This window comes from Epinephelus moara, chromosome 18, assembly GCF_006386435.1.
Source record: "Epinephelus moara isolate mb chromosome 18, YSFRI_EMoa_1.0, whole genome shotgun sequence".
In the NCBI taxonomy this organism is placed as follows: Eukaryota; Metazoa; Chordata; class Actinopteri; order Perciformes; family Serranidae; genus Epinephelus; species Epinephelus moara.
The window spans coordinates 9,736,392-9,758,893 of record NC_065523.1 but is presented as its reverse complement, the minus strand read 5'-3'; the positions used below and the strand labels follow the sequence as shown (position 1 = coordinate 9,758,893).

General features: G+C 39.0%; 2 protein-coding genes across 2 annotated transcripts in view; one reads left to right on the top strand and one right to left on the bottom strand.

Annotated features, from left to right (window-relative positions):
- LOC126405696 (xylosyltransferase 1-like) overlaps window positions 1-10,554 on the top strand; it is a 49,178-nt gene extending 38,624 nt beyond the window's left edge. The window contains exons 9-11 of the mRNA XM_050069562.1: window positions 1,047-1,242; window positions 1,744-2,080; window positions 3,720-10,554. Coding sequence (XP_049925519.1) covers window positions 1,047-1,242; window positions 1,744-2,080; window positions 3,720-4,042 — 856 coding nt within the window. The 3' untranslated portion in view covers window positions 4,043-10,554. The remainder of the gene's footprint in view (window positions 1-1,046; window positions 1,243-1,743; window positions 2,081-3,719) is intronic.
- Window positions 10,555-15,513: 4,959 nt separating this feature from the next.
- Window positions 15,514-22,374, bottom strand: kat8 (K(lysine) acetyltransferase 8). Its single transcript, XM_050069921.1, has 11 exons — window positions 21,968-22,374; window positions 21,422-21,496; window positions 21,067-21,245; window positions 20,916-20,969; window positions 20,571-20,735; window positions 20,371-20,460; window positions 18,866-19,006; window positions 18,302-18,395; window positions 17,074-17,224; window positions 16,770-16,924; window positions 15,514-15,758 (listed from the first exon to the last, which is right to left on the bottom strand). The coding sequence occupies exons 1-11, from the start codon at window positions 22,284-22,286 to the stop codon at window positions 15,694-15,696; spliced, it is 1,488 nt and encodes a 495-aa protein (XP_049925878.1). The 5' UTR covers window positions 22,287-22,374; the 3' UTR covers window positions 15,514-15,693.
- Between the last annotated feature and the right edge of the window lie 128 nt (window positions 22,375-22,502).

The following is a 22,502-nucleotide window of genomic DNA, read 5'->3' as shown; positions in this document are numbered from 1 at the left end:
TAAACAAGGGGCTGGAGATCAACACAGAGAGAGGGTGTGTGACGTCATGCTATACTCCAGATGAAATTACACGTCTAGTTCTTCACATAGCAATTTTTTAATTCCTTCAATCTAGAAATGATGAATTTCTGCTTATTGCCCCTTTAACTGGAACATCCACTCCAGAAAGTTTTCTAATACGTTTCTTAGGATTTTCCACCACAGCTTCCACTATACTCGTAGTTCTGCTCCATTGCTATGGTCCCACTTACTGCTACCTTTAGCTTTGGCTGGTTGATGAAAAACACATCACTTTGTTGTGCCAGAATGGGAAAGTCACTCAGTCGACAGATGGCGGCTTGACAGCTCATTGACAACTGTCCAAAGTTGCAATGATGGATGACAACGCATGACCAGTCAGATATTAATAATAGGAATATTCATTGTTTAAGTGAACAAAATAATCATAAATATTACAAACAACAAAAGGACATAACTATAGAAATAACAATGACAGAGAACTGCAATGAGAACATTGCAAAGTTACAACAGCAGAGCTCTCTGGGTTGATCTCCGTCTCTGGAGAACTCAATGAGTGGCGTTTGTTTCATCTCCAAGGTAACGGATATAAAAGCAAGAGGGTCAAAGTTCAGTGCGCAATGTTATGAAGAGGTAGTATGTCCCGATTGTGCGCATAATGCATGCAACCGTACATACTTTTTAAGGGCAGCTGAAGTACATACTAAAAGTATTAAGAAAAGTATGCAATTCGGAACAAACCCAGAGTTTCCATGGAGGCATGAGACATTTGACTTTGACTCTTTCACATTTTGTGAACTCCAAGGGCTTGAACATAACGAATGCTCATTTATATGTAAAAGTCCCACACTCCAGCTTTAACTTTTAATGGATGAAAGTATCCACTATATTGCGATATTGTCTGTCTACTTTGTAAGATGTATTGTTTCACTGCTCTGCATCAGCAAGTGAAATTCCTGTATACATTGTACATTTGGTGAATACAGCAGTTCTGATTCTGAAGTATAGTATGTATGCGTCTCCCTCAGGTATGTGGCCATGAGCCACCCAGTGTCAGTCCACGTCTACTTCCTGTCAGACCAGTTCCAGGGCTACCTGGTGCGTCATGTGGCCACTAACCGAGCCTCCACCCAGCTGGAGAGCCTGGAGACCTGGGTGACACCCAAAGACCACTTCACCGTAGCCAGCCCACCCCACACCACCAACAGGCTGCAGCACGTCCAGGTCAGACACACACTAACACATACACACACTAATATATTCATATTTACTTGGCCCACATAAACTTTTGAAATCTGATATTTGTTTTGACCACTGGCTGAAATTATCTGTGCACATGTTATATTCAATTTAAACACCATTATGTTCAGCATGTCTATATTGTTCAGCTGCTTGTTTATATGTACATTTTTAATTTCATGCACACTGTTGCTGTAATGTGGAAAATATTTATGTCAGATTTTCTTTTTGGGCTCAAAAAAAAAGAAAATTGAAAGCCTTTTGTTTTACGTTTCGATGGGGACTGTACTGGACCCCGACAGTGGGGTGATGAGTAATACTTAAAATTGAACAAAAACATTTTAATTAATTCTAAAATTATCCGAAGGCCAATGTTATAAATCATTTTTAAGCAGCTATTGACAGATACAGCTAAGAGGACTGATAAACTGTGTACCCCTGCAATCTGAGAGTCAGAGTGATATTGACACTCTCCCTGTCCTTCAGGTTGGGGCAGACTGGGATCCTAAGGAGCGTCTCTTCAGGAACTGGGGGGGTCTCTTGGGGCCCAAGGATGAGCCAGTAGCTGTGCAACGCTGGAGCCGAAGCCAGAGCAACCTGACGGCCACTGTGGTGTGGATCGACCCCACCAACGTCATTGCCGCCACTTACGACATCCTGGTGGACGCCTCGGCTGAGGTCACCCACTACCGACCGCCACTCACCTCGCCGCTGAGGCCCGGCTTGTGGACGCTGAGGGTGCTGCACCACTGGAACCCACTGGGCCAAACCAGCTTCATCGTGGCACCACTCGAGTTCCACCGACAGCAGCCTTTACAGCAAGGTGAGCAATCCAACGTCGTCACTGTGTTTACATGCCCACAAGAAAATAGATAACTGCAGGAAATCAGGTAAGGACAGTACAGATCACACAGAACTGGAGTTGTACATTGAATAGAGAAGTCTTCCAGCACAGTATATGTAGTTAGGAGTATCCTGAGCCGGACACATTTTAATGGATGTGTGAATGTGAAAAATTAATTGAATGCACCAGTGATCAAAATAATTAAAGCTATTCAATTTCATAGTATCAAATGAGGACTTTGAGTATTTTAAGTAGCTCGTAAATGATTTTGATTTAGTAGCATAGACCTGCTATTTCAGTGTGTCAGATATATATTCAATCAATGTGTATAGATTTATTCAGCTCAGAGAGCTTTTTGATGAAAAACTAAAATCTTATGACAGGGTCCACTAACTTTGTGGACTTACATGTGAACACTGCTTCCATATTACTACCATTTTGTTCAAAGAGTCAGTAAAATATTACTCATTTGACACAAAGTTTAAGCATCAACCTGCAGAAACTCTCATGGAAACACCAGTTGGAATGATATTCAACAGCTTTAGAGGGGTCACTGAAGTTTGTATGTCAGTGGCAGATCTAATTCCTAAATTACACACACACACACACACAGCAGAAGCCCTCCTGTCACAGCCGTCAACACCATGCATACTCATATTTATAGTGTCAGTATCCAGTCACTCACTCACGCACACACAGGGTCACCTCTATCCGAATTAGCCTCCCCTGTTTGATTTGTTTGACCTCCTCGGGCCTCTGTGTGTGTGTGTGTGTGTGTGTGTGTGTGTGTGTGTGTGTGTGTGTACAGGGGATAACTGCAGAACTCTAAGTAAAGCCTGGTATATGAATAGACAGTGAGAGGTTTTATTGGCTAGTGTTATAAAGTGAAGGTGGCATGTGACGTGATCTGATCGGAGTGTGTGTTTGTGACATACAGGAGTATCCAGGCACTCTGTAATGGGTGCCTGCATATTAAAATGCAACATACATGATACAGTAAATCTGATCTTTGAATAACCCAAAACGTACCACTGATATTTCCAGAAGACACTTCAAACCATCTGGATCATCCATCTTAGAAGACAAGCAAAATATTGATACATTGTTTAGTATGAATACAAAAAAATTACCAAAAAATATACATATAAAACTGAGCAATACAGCTGCCATTATGGACTTGGTAAAAAGGGTGAAAATCTTTTTCACTTTCTATGGATTTTTTAAAAGATTGCTGGTGAACCTTGGCACTCCGTATGTTATTCCATGACTCGGTCACATAGAATATATAGAATAGAATTTTCAGCACAAACCTTGGGAGAGTTACAGCAGTTTGCATTTTCTAAGGTATTTTTATCATCTGTCTGATTGGATGAGAACATTTTTAATGTTTCCATCCAGTGTGCCCACATGTCTGTAGAAATACTGCATTAAACTTGTAAACTGGATGCTCAACATGAAATTTGATGGTAGTTCAGTTTTTGGTGAATGCCTAAAAAGTTTATGTCGAAGTTGGAGAAGGGAAAAAGGTTTCCCTAATCCACCTTCTTCACCATTCTTCTTTTCTTTCCCCCACTCCCATCTTTTTCCTCCCTCTCCTAACATCTGGCCCTGGGATCAGAGGACGGGCTACGGTTGCACGGCGGCCCAGCTAGAAACTCCTATATGGAGCAGAGTTTCCACGGCCTGAACCCGGTGTTGCGGCTGCCGGTGAGTCTAGGCGCTGTGGAGGAGGCTGAGGCCAACGCTGGGCTGACAGGGGCACCGCTGCGTCGCTGGCTGGACGGGCTGTTGGAGGGCCACTGGTCGGCTGCAGATGTCTGCTCAATGGGACCCAGCGTCTGTCCCGTCATGCAGCGCTGTCGTCTCACTGCCTGGAGCTCCGCCAGCCCTGACACCAAGTCTGAACTGACACCGCCCAGAGAGGACGGACGCATCAGGTAGCAGACAGACAGACTGAGGGAAGATGAGAGTAACAAATGAAGGAAGACACGGGGCTAATGTCCTGTTTGTTTCTGATATTTATTTATTTAAAGTTTGTGCAACGTGTGTGAAAGGAAATGGATGAAACTTTGGCGGCAGCGACGGGAAGAAGAGAAACAAACTCAAACAGTGGGGAAGTCTTCTCCTTCAGTCCTCATTCAGTCTGCTGCTCAAAGCTGTGTGTGTGTGTGTGTGTGTGTGTGTGTGTGTGTGTGTGTGTGTGTGTGTGTGTGAGAGAGAGAGAGCAAGAGAGAGAGAGGATAAGTGTGTGTTGAAGCGTTGTGCCAGAAGAACTCTATACCTCTTTTTGTGCGTGTTTTCCTGGGTTAAGGTATGTGTGTTCAGATGCTGAAAACACACCTGGTTGCTCATTCTTAGGCCCATTATTGCGAAAAACATTGATCGCGGCTTAGTTAGGTCTCAATGTCCTCATTTTAAATTTCCTAATTATGTTTTTATAGTGATCATACTTATTGTTTTCAGACTTTTATCCCAAGATAACCATTTAATTCAAAGGTTTAGTCTTTGAATGCAACTTCCTAGTCATAGGACTGAAAGAAAGTGAACACAAAAAAAGGAACAAGGAGAACCTCAAGTTTCAACTCTGCTCAGGCATGAGGTGAAGCTGAATTAGGATGATTTTGGATGATGTACAGGCACTTGCTGAAGACAGGTGACACAAGTTTGTATTCTTTTTAAAATTCAAATTAAGAGTCAACAGTAATGCTTTGACTTATTGTCAAGGCTTTTTTCAGCCCCAAATGTTACCATGTACAATAATAAGCTTAAAAAATTATTAAAAACTATTTTGTGAAGATCAAACTATTATCTTAAGATGACAAAATTAAGATTAGAACTATCTGTGGGGGCCTACTGAACTTATTTTTGCTTTGACGGTCCAATGGCTGAGACATGAATTAAAACATGAATACGGCTGATAATTTAAGTCCTCATCACCAAAATATAATGTTTGAGTTCTTGAGATAATGGCGCACTTAAATCTTGGGATAACAGGCCTGAAAAACTAGATAGTAACACTATTTGTGTCCTTGAGATGACAAAATTCTTCAGCTGTGATCCAGATATAATGAGCCTTAGAAAATCATTAGCAACTATGGATATTCTCATACAGAGCCAGGTAGGTGTCAGGGGGGAATTCTGATACATTTTTCACGCAAATTACTAAATTTCTGTTTACATACATATTTCTTTTTTACTATATTGGGTTAGCCTCATGTCTGATGTTAAAACCAGCAGAGACCACAGTCAACATTTCCTCTCTAACAACAGTCAGTGTTTGTTTCTTTTAACTATGAAGATGATTTTTTTTTTTCACTACTACTGGAAAAACACTGTTTAACTGTTAGTGGTGGAGTAAGTACTCAGATCCTTTACTTAAGTAAATTTTCTATTACAAAAAAAAAAACAAAAACAAAAAAAACACCATTAAAAGTATTCATTATGTTCAGTTAAAGGTCCAGTGTGTAAGATTTAGGGGGATTTAGTGGCATGTAGTTGTAAGGCCTGTAGATTACAACCAGCTGAAACTTCTCCAGTTAAGATTTCCTTCAGTGTTCATTTTTCAGGAGGTTTCTACTGGAAGCCAAATTATCGATTACCCATAACGTTCTTCCACTTGGAAAAACAACAACAGATTCAGTAATGTTAACCTGTAAAAACACAGAATAAAACAGATTTATGTTACTAAATTAGTGTTTTTCCAAAAACTGCTCATCCTAGAGGGGCTGCTAACTACATTGGCCGATGCAAAAGTGAGGATGGCCCTATCTAGAGCCAGTTTTGGTTTGTCTGTTCTGGGCAACTGTAGAGACATGGTGATGCAGCATTGTGGACGCCACACACATGGACCCGCTCCCTATGTAGATATAACTGGCTCAGCATGATTCTTATTATTCTTATTTTCAGGTGATTATACACTAAAGAAAACAAATTTTATTATATTCCTTTTCAGCCAATATATCACCTAAGTCCTACACACCAGACCTTCAAAGCACAGAAGTATTACTAAGCAAAGTGCCAATTTTGTAGAAAGGCCCCTTTTAATGTTTGTCTTGATATTGGATATGGTAGGCATAGGATGAGCTGCGTCTTAATAAACTGTCCTATGTTTGTCTTCTTGTCAGGTGCAAAAGTCAGAGAAGGAGTCTTCCTTTGCTACATTTTGGTATTACATATATAATAATAATAATGGGTTCATTACTGGTGGAAACAAACAGCATGTTAACATGTAGTTGATCAAGGTGGAGCTAATTTTACTACTTTATCTACTTTATATACTGTCGACAGGTTGTTAAATCTAGCTGCTGTACAAATATGAATCTGCAAAGTAACCAATAACTATAGCTGTGGATAGGTGTAGTGAAGGAAAAAATTATTTGTTTTCAAGGTACTTTAAAATTGTACTTGAGTAAAGGTACTCACACACTCACACACCACCTGTTCAGAACTAGTTGAAACTTTTCTCCCCTGACACTGAGCAGCTCTGTATTCTGCTGTTTGTTATATTCTGTGCCATGTCTGAATCCTTCAGACTTGAAGTGTGAGACGTCCGCTATGCTGGAACCTCAGAAAAGATTCACCTCCTCTTTTATTTCACTTTACACACATTTGTCATCCGCTCTTGCTGTAGAAACTGATGTAACTGTGTCAATGCTTCAGCAGCTACGTGAGTAATTTATTTAGAAGTTTATATAAAACATTTTCTTTTATTTTCATTTTTTCCTTCTTTTTTAGTCAGTGACTAATATTTGATATGCTGATATTTGCAGCAGGTGAGATTTGTTTTTGTTTTTTTAGACAAAACGTCTGCCTTTGTTTCTAAAGGCCTTCCGGTGTTTGTCAGGACTGATGGTAAATGTTTGTGTCGATCACTTTTGGGACTGGCCTCCTCTCCTCTGCCTTTTGACTCATCTGCTCTCATTTCAACTACTTTACAGCTACAAGTTTATTATGACCACGGAGCTGAGATACAGCTGCATATTTTAAACTATAGGAGGATGTTCCGATTGGACATTTGTGAGTCTGTCAGCAACAGTTACAATATTTTGTATTAAGTGGTCTTTCAGTCCTTTTTAACGTAACCGTTTATTCTCTAAAATAAAATATATTTTGCAAAAAATATATAATTGCAAATGCTTATCAGCAGTTACAAGAGCGAGGCCTTAGAAAAGTATTTTGTACTCTATGCACCGAGACCCAAAAGGTATTTAATTTTTTAATATGGCACTACATAAAAGCAGAAAATCTTATTTATGGAGATTTAAACTGAAAAAGGTTGATTATTACATAAATTGATAATATTCTGTGAAACCAATCAGCACGTTGTTTCAGAGCTTGACATTTAAAAGTGTTTGAAAAAATGTAGACATCGCTGCAACAGTGATTCAATATTTCTGTGTTAAATTCATATCGCAATGACCCCAACAAGTTGATGGGCAAAAATTAAATCTGTGTACAACTTTTCATAGTTTGTATATTTATCTGAATAATCATATTCTAATCCTTCCATACTAATCATTACTTATACATGCATATATTATTTAATCTGACTTTCCTATGAGTTGAGTTTGATGTAGCAGGTGAGGAGGCGGAGAGGAGGAGGCCACCCGAGACATTTAGATGCACCTTCAGATTTCCATGCTGCTCAGTGACTGACTTTGTGCCAAGACATAAAATATTCATAGCAAGTCTGGGCTGCACCAGTAGGGATAAAGGTTACAGTGTGTGGTTTTTAAGACCAGAGCAAAACAGGTTTATTAACATTCTTAAGAGGGCTTTGCTAATGGTTTTCTGGTGGTGGGACACTGATTCAACATGTTAAGAATTTTAGTGAGAAACACTGAACATAAACAATACTGTTTAATCAATTCACAAAGACAACTCCACTTCATGTCTAAAATCAGTGCAATAGTTAAACCTGTTAACTAACATTTTAATTTGGATTAAAAAAAACAATCATATTCTGCTCATAACTGGATATAATTTAAGATCAATTTGCATCAAATGGGTTTTGGGCTAATATTGACAGCCCCTTTAAGGCAATAGTTAATCACTTTGAGAATGACTAAGAGTTGGCTGCTCAGATTGATCCCATTCCCATGTCTGTGCAGTAAAAAATGAAGCCGCAGCAGCAGCAGCAAGTCTGTCCAACAGCACCTCCAAAGCTCACTGGTTAACTTAAGAAAGTCACTGCAACTAGCCAAAAATTGTCCAGCACATAGCGAAATCTGTGAACCCCAAACTCAGTTTTTGTAAGAATTCAACTACATGTAACATGTAAGTCCGTAAGATTAAGAGGTGTTCACAGTAGGATATTATCACCTTGGACCCAGTCAGGCTAGCTGCACCCCCCTGCTTCTAGTCTTTATGCTAAACTAAGATAATCTACAGACAGAGTGGTGTTGATCTTATCAAATTCTCAATAAAGCGAACCAGTGTTCTAAAATGGTAGAAATATTACTTAATTACTTTTAATTCTGTGCCAAGCGTAACATTAACCATTTATTTATCCAATTGTGATTTGAAAGCAAACTAGTAGAAGGTAATATTAAATTAACAAATCTTAATCCTTGCTGGTGCAATCCATCCTCACTTAGTTATATTTTCATTACTATAAAAACTAATATTTAATATTTTTTTATTTTTTTTATTCCAGTGTGTGTAGTTGCCATATGACAATATTATTGGGACCAAAACTGGAAAGTAGTGGGGGGCTTTCTTAGAATGAACTGTCAGCACTTAAAGGACATGAACAGTACGTCGTATTTATTCTAGAAAAGATTAACTATTATACATATAATTTATGATGGATGTATGCTGCAGATGTTACCAGATATTTGTGGTTGTGGATCAGCACAGTGTCAATGAGTTTAACGCTGAAAGAGCCAGTCTCTGTTAGACTGTACCAACGATACAGTAGTGTACAGGACCAGTCGTTTACTGCCACTGGATTAAGGATTAATAAGGTTGTAAGAGATACAGTCAGGGTATTTTTAACCCTTTGATTTCATATCCAAACAAACATTAACAAAAATATAATTAAATTTCTAAATCCATAGCCTATAAACAACAATGAATTCTGAATAGTTGTATGTGGTGCGAGGGATAAACAGGCTGTTAAAATGTTCTCCACACAGACTGTAAATCAAACTAAAGGAAGTCAAGTCTTATTGATGTGCTGAAATCAAATGGTTAAAACCTGACTAGGGACAAAACTACCATTTAAGTTGTACATGTTTTTGGTTTTGATTTAATTTAGTTCGTCTAGTTTAAGTCTTGCATCATTAATTTCAGACAAATTCTTAGATTTAAAAAGTTTTTTATTATTAGGTTTTAACATTATTGTTATAACTATGGACACGTGCAGCTTTCATGATTTGATCCATATATACAGTCATTTTTTAAAAATATTTTTGTATGTCAGCAGTCATTTCGGCATAATGTCAGTCTCCAAAAAAGTCCCAGAAAGTAAAACACTTTAGAGAAAATTACGAGAAAAAAAGAAAAGAAAAAGAAACTAATTTTTTTTTCTGTTCCTGCTCGATGTTGATGTGAAAATTAAGAGCCATTTCATGTCCGATAGGTATTTTTCATATGATGAGTGAGTCGATTGTTAATCAGTATTTTGTGAAATACTCAAAAGACTATGTACAGTTAAGTTAATGACATAGAAAGGTACGGCTCTTTGGACACAGTGCTGGGATGATGGTGCCACAAAGATCATGTGACTGTTTTTCAGAGATTTCTCTGGTGTGAAAGACAAAGATGTTGATAAAGTCTTCAGATTCTGGAGGAAAATCCCAGCTGAGAGGTTTTTTCTTTGCATACTTTTTATTTTTGCCTCACACTTTAATGCTGTTTGTTTCTTTTATATCCAATACCAACCTATGTTTTGTTTGTTTTCAGTGCCATCTCTGAAGTATTGCCTTTTTGTTTTGTTATTTTCTTGCTTTTCGTTATCGTTCTCTCTCTCTTTGGGAGTAGTGCTGTGCCTTAGCTGTACTCCTGTTTTAGGAAACCCTCTCTGAAAGCATCAAAAACTCTCAAGTGTCCAAAAACAAAAACGAATTGTTGTGAATGCCTTATAAATGACCTTAGCGGTTTTGAAGTACAATTTTTGAAAATAAAACTGAATCTCCCTTTATTCTTTGCCTGTGCGGTTTATTTCACACTCTTGTATGAACAAGTACTGCTGAGGGCATCAGTGGCCCCCAGTTTCTAAAGGAACTGTGGACCGCAACTACAAAAAGTTTATTCTTTGAAGTACTTGCACTTTACTTGAGTGTTTTCATTTTTAACCACGTTATACTTCAACTTTACTCCTTTTCAGATGCAAATGTTGTACTTTTTACTCCACTACCATTATTTGGCAGCAGGGCTGGGCAATATATTGACAGTATATTTAATTTGTGATTTGTAAGTAAATATCGTCTAAGAGTTTGGATATCGTAATATCATAAGTGATATCTTCTCCTGTTTTTAAAGACTGAATTACAGTTAAGTGATGTAATGTTCTAAACTTACCACACTGTTCAAGCTGTTCTAATATTTGTCTTTACCCACGTAGTCATTATGTCCACATTACTGGTGATGATTTATCAACAATCTCATTGTGTGAATATTCTGTGAAAGCACCAGTAGTCAATCTTACAATATGGTTACAATATTGATATCAAAGTATTTGGTCAAAAATATAACAATATTTGATTTTCTCCATATCGCCCAGCCCTATCTGACAGCTAGGTTTACTTATTTCTGTGCAGATTCAGATTTTTACATAAACATACATCTGATGGGCCTATAAAATATGATGCAGTGAAAAAGAAAATGTATTCTTACGCATTAAGGCATCAGTAATAATAATCTAATCTAATGTGTCATATTGTAACACTCTGCCTAACACGTAATTTTACTTTTAATACGTTATGTAGATTTATTTTTATATACCAGTGGTGTAATGTAACAGAGTAATAATACTATTTTATTTTTATTATTTTATTTATTTTTTGGGAGTATCTGTACTTCACCTGAGTTTTTACATTTCTGTCAACTTTCACTCTTACTCCACTACATTTCCAAAATAAAATGTGTACTTTTACTCAAGGGAGGAAGGAAGGAGAGTGGGAAGGAACGGACTGGATTTTGTTATTTCAATCCTTCATGTTGTGAAAAAAGATATAATTTTACTTCAAGTGTAAAGTAGGCTCAGCTTTTTTAAGATGGTTCACACATGACAAGAAGACAAACTTTATAATTCTCAAAATTCTGACCACTTACTTTTTTGTTATCAGCATTTACTTGTAATTTTAATACATAAGTGCATTTAATGAAATAAAATTGCTTCCGACACAGTAAATATCAGATAATTTACTAAAGTATGTTCTAATAGGGGCAGCATGGTGGTGTGGTGGTTAGCACTGTCGCCTCACAGCAAGAGGGTTCCTGGTTTGAGCCCAGGAGGGAGCCTTTCTGTGTGGAGTTTGCATGTTCTCCTCATGTCAGCATGGGTTTTCTCCCACAGTCCAAAGACATCCAGATTGGGGATAGGTTGACTGGTGACTCTAAATTGTCCGTAGGTGTGAATGTGAGTGTGAATGGTTGTCTGTCACTATGTGTCAGCCCTGTGATAGTCTGGTGACCTGTCCAGGGTGTACCCTGCCTCTCACCCAATGTCAGCTGGGATAGGCTCCAGCCCCCCCGCGACCCTCAAGAGGATAAGCCCTTACGAAAATGGATGGATGGATGTTCTAATAGGTGATTTCAACTTCTACCAAAGTCAAGTACCTCATCCACCACTGATGAATACATAAATTCTTAGATAACTTTACTTAAGAATTTTGAGAATCCAGGACTCTTATTTATGTAATGAGGCATTTTTACAACAATGAATTACTATGTTTGCTTTTTCCCACAACTTACTCGTTATAAGCAACTAGTGCTTGAAGAAAAAAAAACTTATTTTAGAACAGTTTGAGGCATTTTGATCATATTTTTTTATAATAATGTGGCTGCAGTGTTTATGAAATCATCAAAGGGTTTTTAAAGGGCGTTTTAAAGTTTTAGTTTTGGTTGCTGCAATCACTGAGCCAGAAAATCCAAATTCATGGACAGAAACTGGGTGGAGCTGAGGAGAGAGTGTCTTCTTTTGACTTTATGTAAATAGAGAGCATTTCAACGTAGTCAGTTTTCTTGAAGCAGCATGTAGTGACCATTAGAGGAACTGCAGCTTAAATTGTGACATACGCTTTATAAGTCTGGTGGCATCCCATCGTTTTTTCATTGTCATCAGTAAATGAAAAGACCAAAACAAACAATAAAGTATCTACTAATCTACTAACTAAAGCATCAGAGCCTGATATATGTTCCTCCTCTGTGTCATAGAGCTCCATTGTTGTCCACAAACTATTAAAAACACATCAATGAGTCGCACTGTTGCACTGAGTGACATGTCCCCTTATTACCATGAACACACACACTGCAGTTTATTTTGACTCAGTCCCACATACACTGTCCTGCTGCCCCAGAAACTCACTAGACTGGTGAGTTTCTGGGGCAGCAGGACGGTAGTGACTAGCACCAAATGTGAATTAATCCATCACTGAAAATAGTTCCCAACAAATACACATTTTCTATGTTGTGAAAGATTTGCATCTTCAGTAGGAGCCTATGGTCAGAAAGTATTGAGAGACGATCTAACACATTGTTGATTTTGGTCTTTTTATGGGATTTGTTGAAAGTAAAAATATAGAACATCACAAGTACTTTTGAGATTTCTCGACTCAGATCTTCCTTGCCGAGTTTGTGTGAAAAAGATCATATAACCTTTCTTATTGAACTTTCACAAATGCTCCATATCTGCAGTGAAGAGCAGCGACAGCCAGCGGTGATGGAACCGTCGATACAGCTGATCGATGACACACAGCTGGAGGGACTGAGCTAATTATTATAGTGTGGCAGCAGAGTTAGCAGCTATCTGTCAGTCTGCATGTGCCTGGCCATAACTTAAAACACATACAGAAGTCTATAGAGGACTGTAATTACTTCATCATATCTGTAAGAAACTGATCACTCAAAGCTCAGCTAAACTCATCCTGTTGTGAACACACAGAAACTGATTTTCATGTTTTTGGCTTATTTTGGATTACAATGGTTTTTTTTACAAGAGATTTTAAGTGTAAATTCATGTTCATGTTTGATTATTTGCTGGTTCTTGTTTTTTTTAATTAAAATAATATTGAGCTACAAATAGAGGAATCACAATGTGTTCATGTTCTATTGTTTTAAGAATATTTATTTATGTTTTCCTTCTGTAGCTAATTTATTCGTCTTAGTCAGAATATGAACTTTTTATTTTTGATTGAAGGAGTTGGAAGAAGATGGAGCAGGTTGAATATGCTTTTGCCCCCATGTCATCCTAGATATGCTGACCCGATTTCTTGGCATGCTGTGGTTAAGATTTTTTTTTTCAATTGTCTGTAACTGTTGTTTGTCAGTTACTTTATTTAATAAGCAACTGTGTGTTCTGGCCAGGACTCTCTTGTATAGGAGATTTTTAATCTCAATGAGGCTATTCCTGGTTGAATTTTAAATAAAATAAAACAAATACAAATTTTTTTAGTCAATGAATATGGTTGTATGAATGCTAGACAATTCTGAAGGGTCAGGGAGTTTTTATACTTAAATAATTATATATTTCTTGATGAATATTGCAGGAGTAATATTTATGACACTGTAAAGGCCATTTTCACAAGGAAAATACACAACAGATTATTAGCATCTCAGAAATGAATCTGCCAATATTATGGTTTAGCAGTATCATATATTTTATAATACTATCATAAAATAGATTATGTGAGTGATGTTCCCTATATATTGAAGAGATAAGTTGTACTATAATTAGGGGATAGTGAGCAGACATTCTTTAAACCATTCCTAATAATGCACATCTAGAAATGTAGAAATTAGCCTCCGAAAGTGTTGAGATTACTTAAACTTTGGTGTTTCTGCACTGCACAACACTAATTTATATGCAAATATAACAGATTACTATAGTAGTTGTAGTAGTAGGCCTAGTAGTAGACAAGTATAGTAAAATGGCTTGAGAATTTATATGACTGTTGATTTATCTAGAATAGTTAATACACCTATAAACACAACACTGAGCAAATAAGGGTTTAGAGAGGGACGGAAAGGTGTTTCTGAGTCATCGGTTAATTCAGGATATGATCTTGTGGCTGTTGACTCGCCATCCAGTTGCTCTGTCCTCTGGCGCACTGCCGCCCCCTTGTGTTTATTTATTTATTATTATAGTTACACCAGCCAATGTACTGCCAGTTCAGTTTACTGATCTCCATTTCTCTATTTAACCTGGAGTGTTACTGCTTGGCAATCATAATTTTTCCATTATCTGAAACTGACAAAACATCATAAAATATAGAGACCAAGCTGTGGACTGTGGATCAAATTCCTCTAAATTTGAGATACACAGCACCACATGACAGCACTCAATATTTTTTAAGACTTGAACTGTTACTTTCAGCAAGTGTTTCTGACCCTTTTTTTATGCCAACAAGCTGTCAACAGTGCAGCTACTGCAGAATATTAAAAATAACTGGTATACTCTTGTTACCAATTCACAATTTTTCTGTAAAAACAAAAAACAAACAAAAAACTTCACCCAACAGGGAAGGAGTGGTATCCTGCATGTTGCTCTCTCAAAAATACCATCTCTAATAAATAGCCCCTTTTTACATTCTTCATTTAGAATAAACGGCTTTGAACTTATGCAGTGGAAAAATCTCACTGAACGCGTTTTCTCTGTTTCACATCTTTCTCAGAGCAGACATTTTCACCCGACACAACAGGAGAAGCCTTAGGTGTGGGCAGTCTCATCAATATGGCTCTGTTGTGTTTTGAGTCACCCAGGACGCACAGTATCAGAGCCCTGGAACTGAAAAACCTAAATGGAAAGCTGCCTTTATCAATTACACCATTGACAGTCCAGAATGTCTGCTGGGACATAAGTATGTAGTCCTTCCATTATTTAACTCAGAGGTCAGCTGAACATCTTTAACTCTATCCATGCCTCTTTAATAAGGAGGATTTTTTTATTTTTTTTTTAAAGATAATAAATTACAGTGAGATTTTAAGATCATCATTAGGCTATGTATGCATCAATATATCTTAACTTTAAATTTTTAATGAGCAACAGAGCTCAAACTCTTCCTGTTATAATTATGGTATCTATCTGTCAACATACCTACATATATTCTATTAAAAGAGCTGACGGAAAGTTATTAAGTTACAAATTCAAGATTTTAATTATTCTGTAGCCTTAAACAGATTTTTTAAAGACTATGTTGCAGACCTTTAAAACTAGTTGATACCCTGGAAAGGATGAATCAGGAGACAACTGTGTGTTTTGTTTTTTTAAACATATTTTAAGAAAATACCAACAGATGCTACTAATAACTATATACATTGGGTTTTCATAACAGCAGGGTTTTTGCCAGGTGAGGAGAAAAGGAGGAACTTGGCAGATGGTATAAACAGGTTGATTTGTTGGACAGGTGTGCCATCACTGGCTCCGCCTCTCACTTCTTGGATAACTTTGCTTGTTTATTTTTGGGGGGCGCCCACTTCAAACACATAGTGTCCACTGTGAAAGAGACGACATACAAGAGAGAGATGATAAACAAAAGACACAAAGCGAATAGGAACCACAAGATAAACTACATCTGTATAACAACACAAACAATGCAGCAGGGATATTTTTACAAGTCTGAAATAGAGACAGTCTCAGACTGTATTTATAAGCAGCTGATGGGAAAACTCTTCGTGTCAACCTCAGTCATAATTTTGACTGAGATTTTGTAATTTCTGACAGTGCCGATATCTCCCGCATGGTGAAAAAACTATACAAGTGTCAATAAACCAACAACAAATTTAACAATGCTGCCAATTAAATCTAAATAAAATAACAAATTAACATCAATCAAACAAATTCAGCTGATTTAAAATGACCTTGACAAAGTTTGTTTGTATCTGGTTTCACTTGTTAGTCAGCAGCTACAAATACCATAATAACACAGCGAGAGCAGCTAATTTAGGCTGCTTAAATGGAGTAACTACAAAGCTCGCAGGGGGTGTAACCATCTTGGAGTCATGCATGTGCACGCCCAAGTTGGAGTTATGTTTCTCCCATTCTGCTGACATGGTGTAGATGTAGTGGGTTTTTTTGCTATAAAAAGAACATCATGCTGTAATAACAATTGTGAAAAGCCGAAGTGATTGTGTTTGTGTGTCTGTCCTTCTGTTGTCTAGCGCAAAATAAGGTGTTTTGCCTTGAGCTTCAACTCAACAATATTTTCATTATCTGTATGTATCAACTTTTTTTTTCAGATAATAAAATAATTGTTGGGTCTATATCTAAAATGTCAGAAAATATTAAATGTGGCTATCAATTTTCAGTTTGTTCAGCCTTAATTACTGGCATTTACCAGCATTATTTCAGGGTTACAATAATTGTAACATAAATAAGTCATTTAACCATTTTTGACTCTACCTCCTTAAAAAGTTTAAGTTTGGGTTTGGTTGTCCATGTTATAACCAGGTCAGTAATTAGGGAATTAAAGAATACAAACTGAAAATATAAAAGGTCTGGGCTTACCTGTGATTGGTGGTTTCTTGTACTGGGCGCTCTTCAGGTGCTCTTCCACCAGTTTGGGCGTCACACAGATAACATGCTGACCTTTCCAGTATTTTACCATATTGAGTGACTGCAGCGTGCTGATGATGTCACTCTGCGTGATGCTGGTCATCTGGCTGGGGAGCAAGAAGAGAGGGCGGAGGATCTGATATGAGCATCAAAAATCAGAGCTTACGAGATAAAAAAAAGAATGACCGGGTGTCTGACGGTGGTGTGTGTGTGTGTGTGTGTGTGTGTGTGTGTGTGTGTGTGTGCGCGTGTCTACCTGAGGTCTTTGATGGACAGCGTTCCTCTGAAGTCTCTCAGGATCTCCAGTAGGACCCAGGACCAGTAACTTCTGTAGCTCAGCTTCCCCAGATCAGACAGAGGCTTCTCTGGAGACCCAACTGCACTCTCCAGCTTAGACAGCTCATAACCTAAACACACAGCAACAAAAACAGAAATGTTAGTACAGAGGAGATGACTCATTTGAGAGTCCTATCCCCATCTGCAGCAATCACAGACACATTCCAGCAGTGTTTTGCTTAAAATACATGTGGCCAAAATTGTGTTTAAAGAAAGCTGATGTTCCTGAATTTGACTCTGCGCACATCTATATTAGGGTTGGGTCGGTTCTCGGTAATACCAATTCGGTCCGGTACTCCATCTTGGACCGGGTTTTAATTTTTTGAGACCGACCGGACCGCATACTCGGGCAGAACGTACGCGGAGCGGACGCCGCGGAGGTCGGTAAAAGTGGACGTCCGCAAGCCCTGTGCGCGCAAAGCACGACCGCGCGGACTTCGCACCAGTGTCACACAAAAGACTGTTCGGCATGTATTTTTCACATCGCGGGGATTTTTCACGGACAGTTTCACGTAGTCCGCTCCGCTTATAGTACGCCCGAGTCTGTGAGCACCTGTGTCTGCCTCTTCACCAAGCGCACAGCAAGCAGGAGAGAGAGGGGGGTGGGGCGGGGACTGAACTAGGAGGTGCGAGTGCACATGCGCCTCTACTGTAGCCTGGAGTTTGTTTAATAGCGACAGGGAGTCGATAATGGCGGACAATTTAGTCTCGATGAAATCAAGGAATGCGCCACTATGGCAACACTTTGGCTTTGAGCCAGACGAAGGAGGCAGCCCTTGTTTGCACTGATTGAGTAAGCTGCAAAATTTATTTGTAAGGAATAAAAGAAACAACTTGTTACTGTCACTCTGTTGTCCTAAGGTCGTTTTTTTATTTTAAATGAGTCAATTGCGCCCCCAAGTGGCGAAAATCTGGTATTACCGACTTGATGCGTTTTTTTTTTTTTACAAAAACCAGACCGTTTTTTTTTTTCTCATACCGACCCAACCCTAATCTATATTCATACTAAAACTGCTCAGTCATTCACAGGAATCAAACCGACAACTAATGCTGATTAACAGTCAATTTGCATCTGATCATCGCCTTAAAATGACCACCTTATTTGACAAATATCTGAATATTGCACTTTTAGAAATATTCTCACTTACTAAAAGCTATGAGGAACTTTCCGTAGCCTCTGCGTTGGTAAGGCGGCAGTGTGAGAATACATGCCACATTGTTCCCATCTGGAGACTCTTTCTCCTGAAAAGCAAAGGCAAAATGCAGAAATTAAGACAGTTGTTAATGACTCCAGTTTGAGGTGTGATTCTGTTAAAGTCAAACATTTCTGCATGTTTACGTTTTAACAATTTCAAGGTTTAGAGATAATACTACATCAGTGAGCTTCTTACAAATGTAAAATGTGATGATTAATGTACAAATGGAATTAAAGGAACCCTGAAGAGTTTTTAAACTGCTACACTCGCTGATCAACAGATGGTTGGGGCAATATGCCAGGAAATACTGTACATGGATGAAAACAACAGTTCAGCTTTAAAAATGTTGTATGAGGAAAGAAATGTATTAAACATGATACTCATGCCACAAGGACATACATTACATTACGTTCTGATAAAAAAAAAACACTTGTTAACTGCAAAGGGTGACAGATGTATATAAAGGTAAATATTTTTTAGTCAACTTGAGTCAAAAGCATTAGAAACAGGCCTTACTTTGGAGAAGTAGCCAACGATGTGTGCTCCCTGTTTGTTGACTTCAGTGAGGATATAGAAGATAAAGGGCTCCACATCAAAATAAAGTGTCTTGTGGTCGAGAAATAGTTTTGCTAGAAGACAAAGATTTTGACAGTAGATCTGCAAACAGAGACCAACAATGAAAAACAACGATGAAGAACATCATCACAAAAAATTCTCTCTTACAGAATCCACACATTTTCTTTAAGTCAAATGGAAGTCCACTTTTATTTCCACTAAAAACACAGAGTAGGACACAGATACCAGAAGCAGACAAATCCATATTATTTAGCATTAGGGCCCTGACACACCAAGCCAACTGTCAGCCATTGCCCCATGTGGACCCTTGTTGGCTTTTTTGCGCCTGATTCAGCATGCAGAATCAGTGTCAGCGTAAGGCTGTGTAATAAATCGTCTCGTGATTGCAATTACGATTTTGAGGTCAAACCATTTCAAAATTAATGAAATTGGGGGTAAACGATTTTTGGTCAGGGACAGAAGTCGTGCATGTGCAATACCTCCTCCTCCTCTCCTCTATTAACTCCACGAGCCAGTCAAGTAGGTGAACTACGAATAATGCGAGGGGCAGGTGATCGCGGAAGATTTGAGGGGCAGGTGATCGCGGAAGATTTCAAAAACAGTGTGCAGAAGATGGCAGAGGGAGAGCGAGAGGTTGGTCTGTGTATGTGTGTGTGCGTGCACGTGTCTGTTTGTGTGTGTGTGTGTGCGCACATTGAGGCCGAACTCCGCCGCCCGCAGTACAGAGAGCAAAGGAGAATTGTGAACACATGACCATGTAGAGACAGAAATGACATGCCGTTGTGTAAACAATATCAGTCATCATGTGCTCCGCATAATCGTTTGCATAATCGTGATTTAAATTTTGACCAAAATAATCGTGATTATGATTTTTTCCATAATCGAGCAGCCCTATGTCAGAGACAGCAGAACTCACCGGTGAACAGAATCACTGACTGGCAGAAACTAAAGTGAGGATAGCAGACAAACAGCTGAAGTCAAGAGGGACTGACACTAAAACAAACTTGTTACATAGAATAAGATTATTTTTCTTTAGCCATTGAGCTCTTTAACAGTAACATTTCGTGATGATTTATGTTATTGTTCACTGGCACACGGTACATATGCTTTGTTCTTTCAACTCTGCAAAACGTGCTAACTGGCTAAATAGCGTTATGGCGGTCTTACGGTTTCCCTTTTTGAATGACAATTACAGACTAGTGCCATCTGCTGGTGTGGAGAGTCATTGCCTTTCACGCAGGTGCAGAAAGTATGTGCTGGTTGGCTGTCTGCTGTAGTCTTTGCAATGTGTTTATATGCAACTTTTTTGCCAAGGCACAGGTGATGTGAGGCAATGCAACAGCCTGCTTTTGTCATCGCTCGTTCTTCGATGTTGGTTTGGTGTTTCTTGGCCTTTTAACAGCTTCCATCTTCGGGTGTGGCAAAGACTTTCCAGGTGTACTCACCTTGTGGTCCCGCCCATCCACTTCATATACTGATATGTTGCTTCTTCTGTAGATTTCTTTGCCTGGAGGCTGCTTCCACTGACAGTGGGACTAAGGAGACAAAAGTCCAAAAGGTCAGACCTCTTGTATTCAGGTGGCACAGGATGTACGAACATCACAAACTTCCCTACATCCTACACTGAAGTGAAAGCTGCACTCACCAGGTGATGTCTGAAGGTCTTCTCATACTTCATGTATTTAAGGCAGTACTCGCAGATCCACAGCTTGGGTTGCTTGCCATAGTCCTCAGGAAACGGTGAGAAGTACCAGGCATCGATCTCAAAGTTTCCTATCTGAATCTTATCCACATATTTCACTTTGGTGATCTGATGGAGAGACATGTGAGGTGGTGCAGTGATGAAAATGATTAACAAAACATTTAGGAAGTTAAATACATTAGCCACTTTCACCAAATGATTTAGAGGATTCAGCAGGAGTGAAGTGAACATACTTTCATAAACTTTAATAAGAGAAACCCATAGACACACATAGACACTCCAGCTTACCGCCTCATGCTCTTTCTCCAGGGCAGCTGTTGTTGGGTCCATCTCTGCATACGTCTGCAAAAGAAAACTCCCTTAGATAAATATCAGCCATGTAATACAAAAGAGTGTCACCACACAAACAGCACAAAATAACTACAGGAAATATCTCTACCTTCTGTACATGGTTGATCTCATCATGCTTGCGCTTCTGGTTGCGAGTGATCTTTCTTTCTGGCTGTTCACCCAAATCACCGACACCTCCAATCTCTGTGCTCTTCCTCACTGCATCCTTCACTGTCTTGGTGAGTGCCAGGCGGGCCTTACCCACCCACTCATCTAGGCGCCTGTTGACTGCATGCAAAAAGAATGAAGACAGGGATCATTGTAAAGCAGCAAGTGAGAAGATAGAGAGGGTATAGACAAATCAAGGTATGAGAGTGACAAAAATGAGGGTGGAACAGGAATAATGATGATGTAGAAATAAAGGTTTAATTAAATGCATTGCTTCACCAAGAAGATGTACTCACATCCTACATAGTGAACATAGAACTCCTCTCTGCCCTCCTGTTCATTCAAGCGGGACTGAATAACCTCTGCTGTGTCTGAAAAGAAAAGCAAGAGCCACTCGATAATGAGACTTCTCAACAAAGTAATTTATGTTAAGTACAAATGCAAGCTTTATATCTCCTTGATGGGACGTCTCACCAAACTCCATTCAGATTTCTATGACTTGGAATATTTCCTTGCTTATTAGCAAACATGCTTATTGTGATCTTGCCGGATACAATGTGACTGGGTATGTGCTGAGTCATTATTCAATTCGGCAATCTCACAATCCCCCAAACTGTAACGTTATCCTATGTACTCCTATGAAATGTTAACTTCTATAATTGGCTGGCGGGTTGTTTGCACTATTATGGTTTTTCTTACCGCCACGGTTTCAAGAGAATCAGTAAGACTTAGCACTACATTTTAATAGAGTTTGGTGTGAATTTCTCTCCAAAAACAAAGGAGAGTGCGCGCAACAAACATTAACAACCTGCTTACTGAAACATCCTGACCAGATCACTTACGCCATGTCTTGTCGGCTCGTTGACATAAATACGTCTCCCCGATTTCGACCGACACCTCCTGCTCCCTGCCGCTGCAGAACACTCCGCCTCCGTCCGGGGTGTGCTGACTACTAGAGCCCCCGGCTTCTCTCACACGGCCAACGGCCTCCGCCTCGTCCTCTTCCCCGCCACTGCCGTTTGAGGAGCATGCCGCCGGGATATTACTGTCCAACTCCCCCCGCTCACTTTCCATGTGACTAGAGTCCATGTCTACATCCATTCTAAGCTCAGAGTCCTTGTTGTTGTTGTAGCTTTTGTGAAAGTCGCTCCCGCCAGTCATAACCCCAGTCGTTTCAAAAACAACAACACGCCTCTGCGATCCTGCGCAGATTATTTAGAGGGGCTGGTCTTCAACAGGAAAAAAAAAAAACTGCCAAGATGGCGTCGGTGGGACATAGGTTCCGCCTCTCTTCCTCCCAGCATGCTTCAACAACTACATCTCCCACAAGTCTGAGCTCTACAATATTTGTACATTTATTTACATTTTTGCCATATG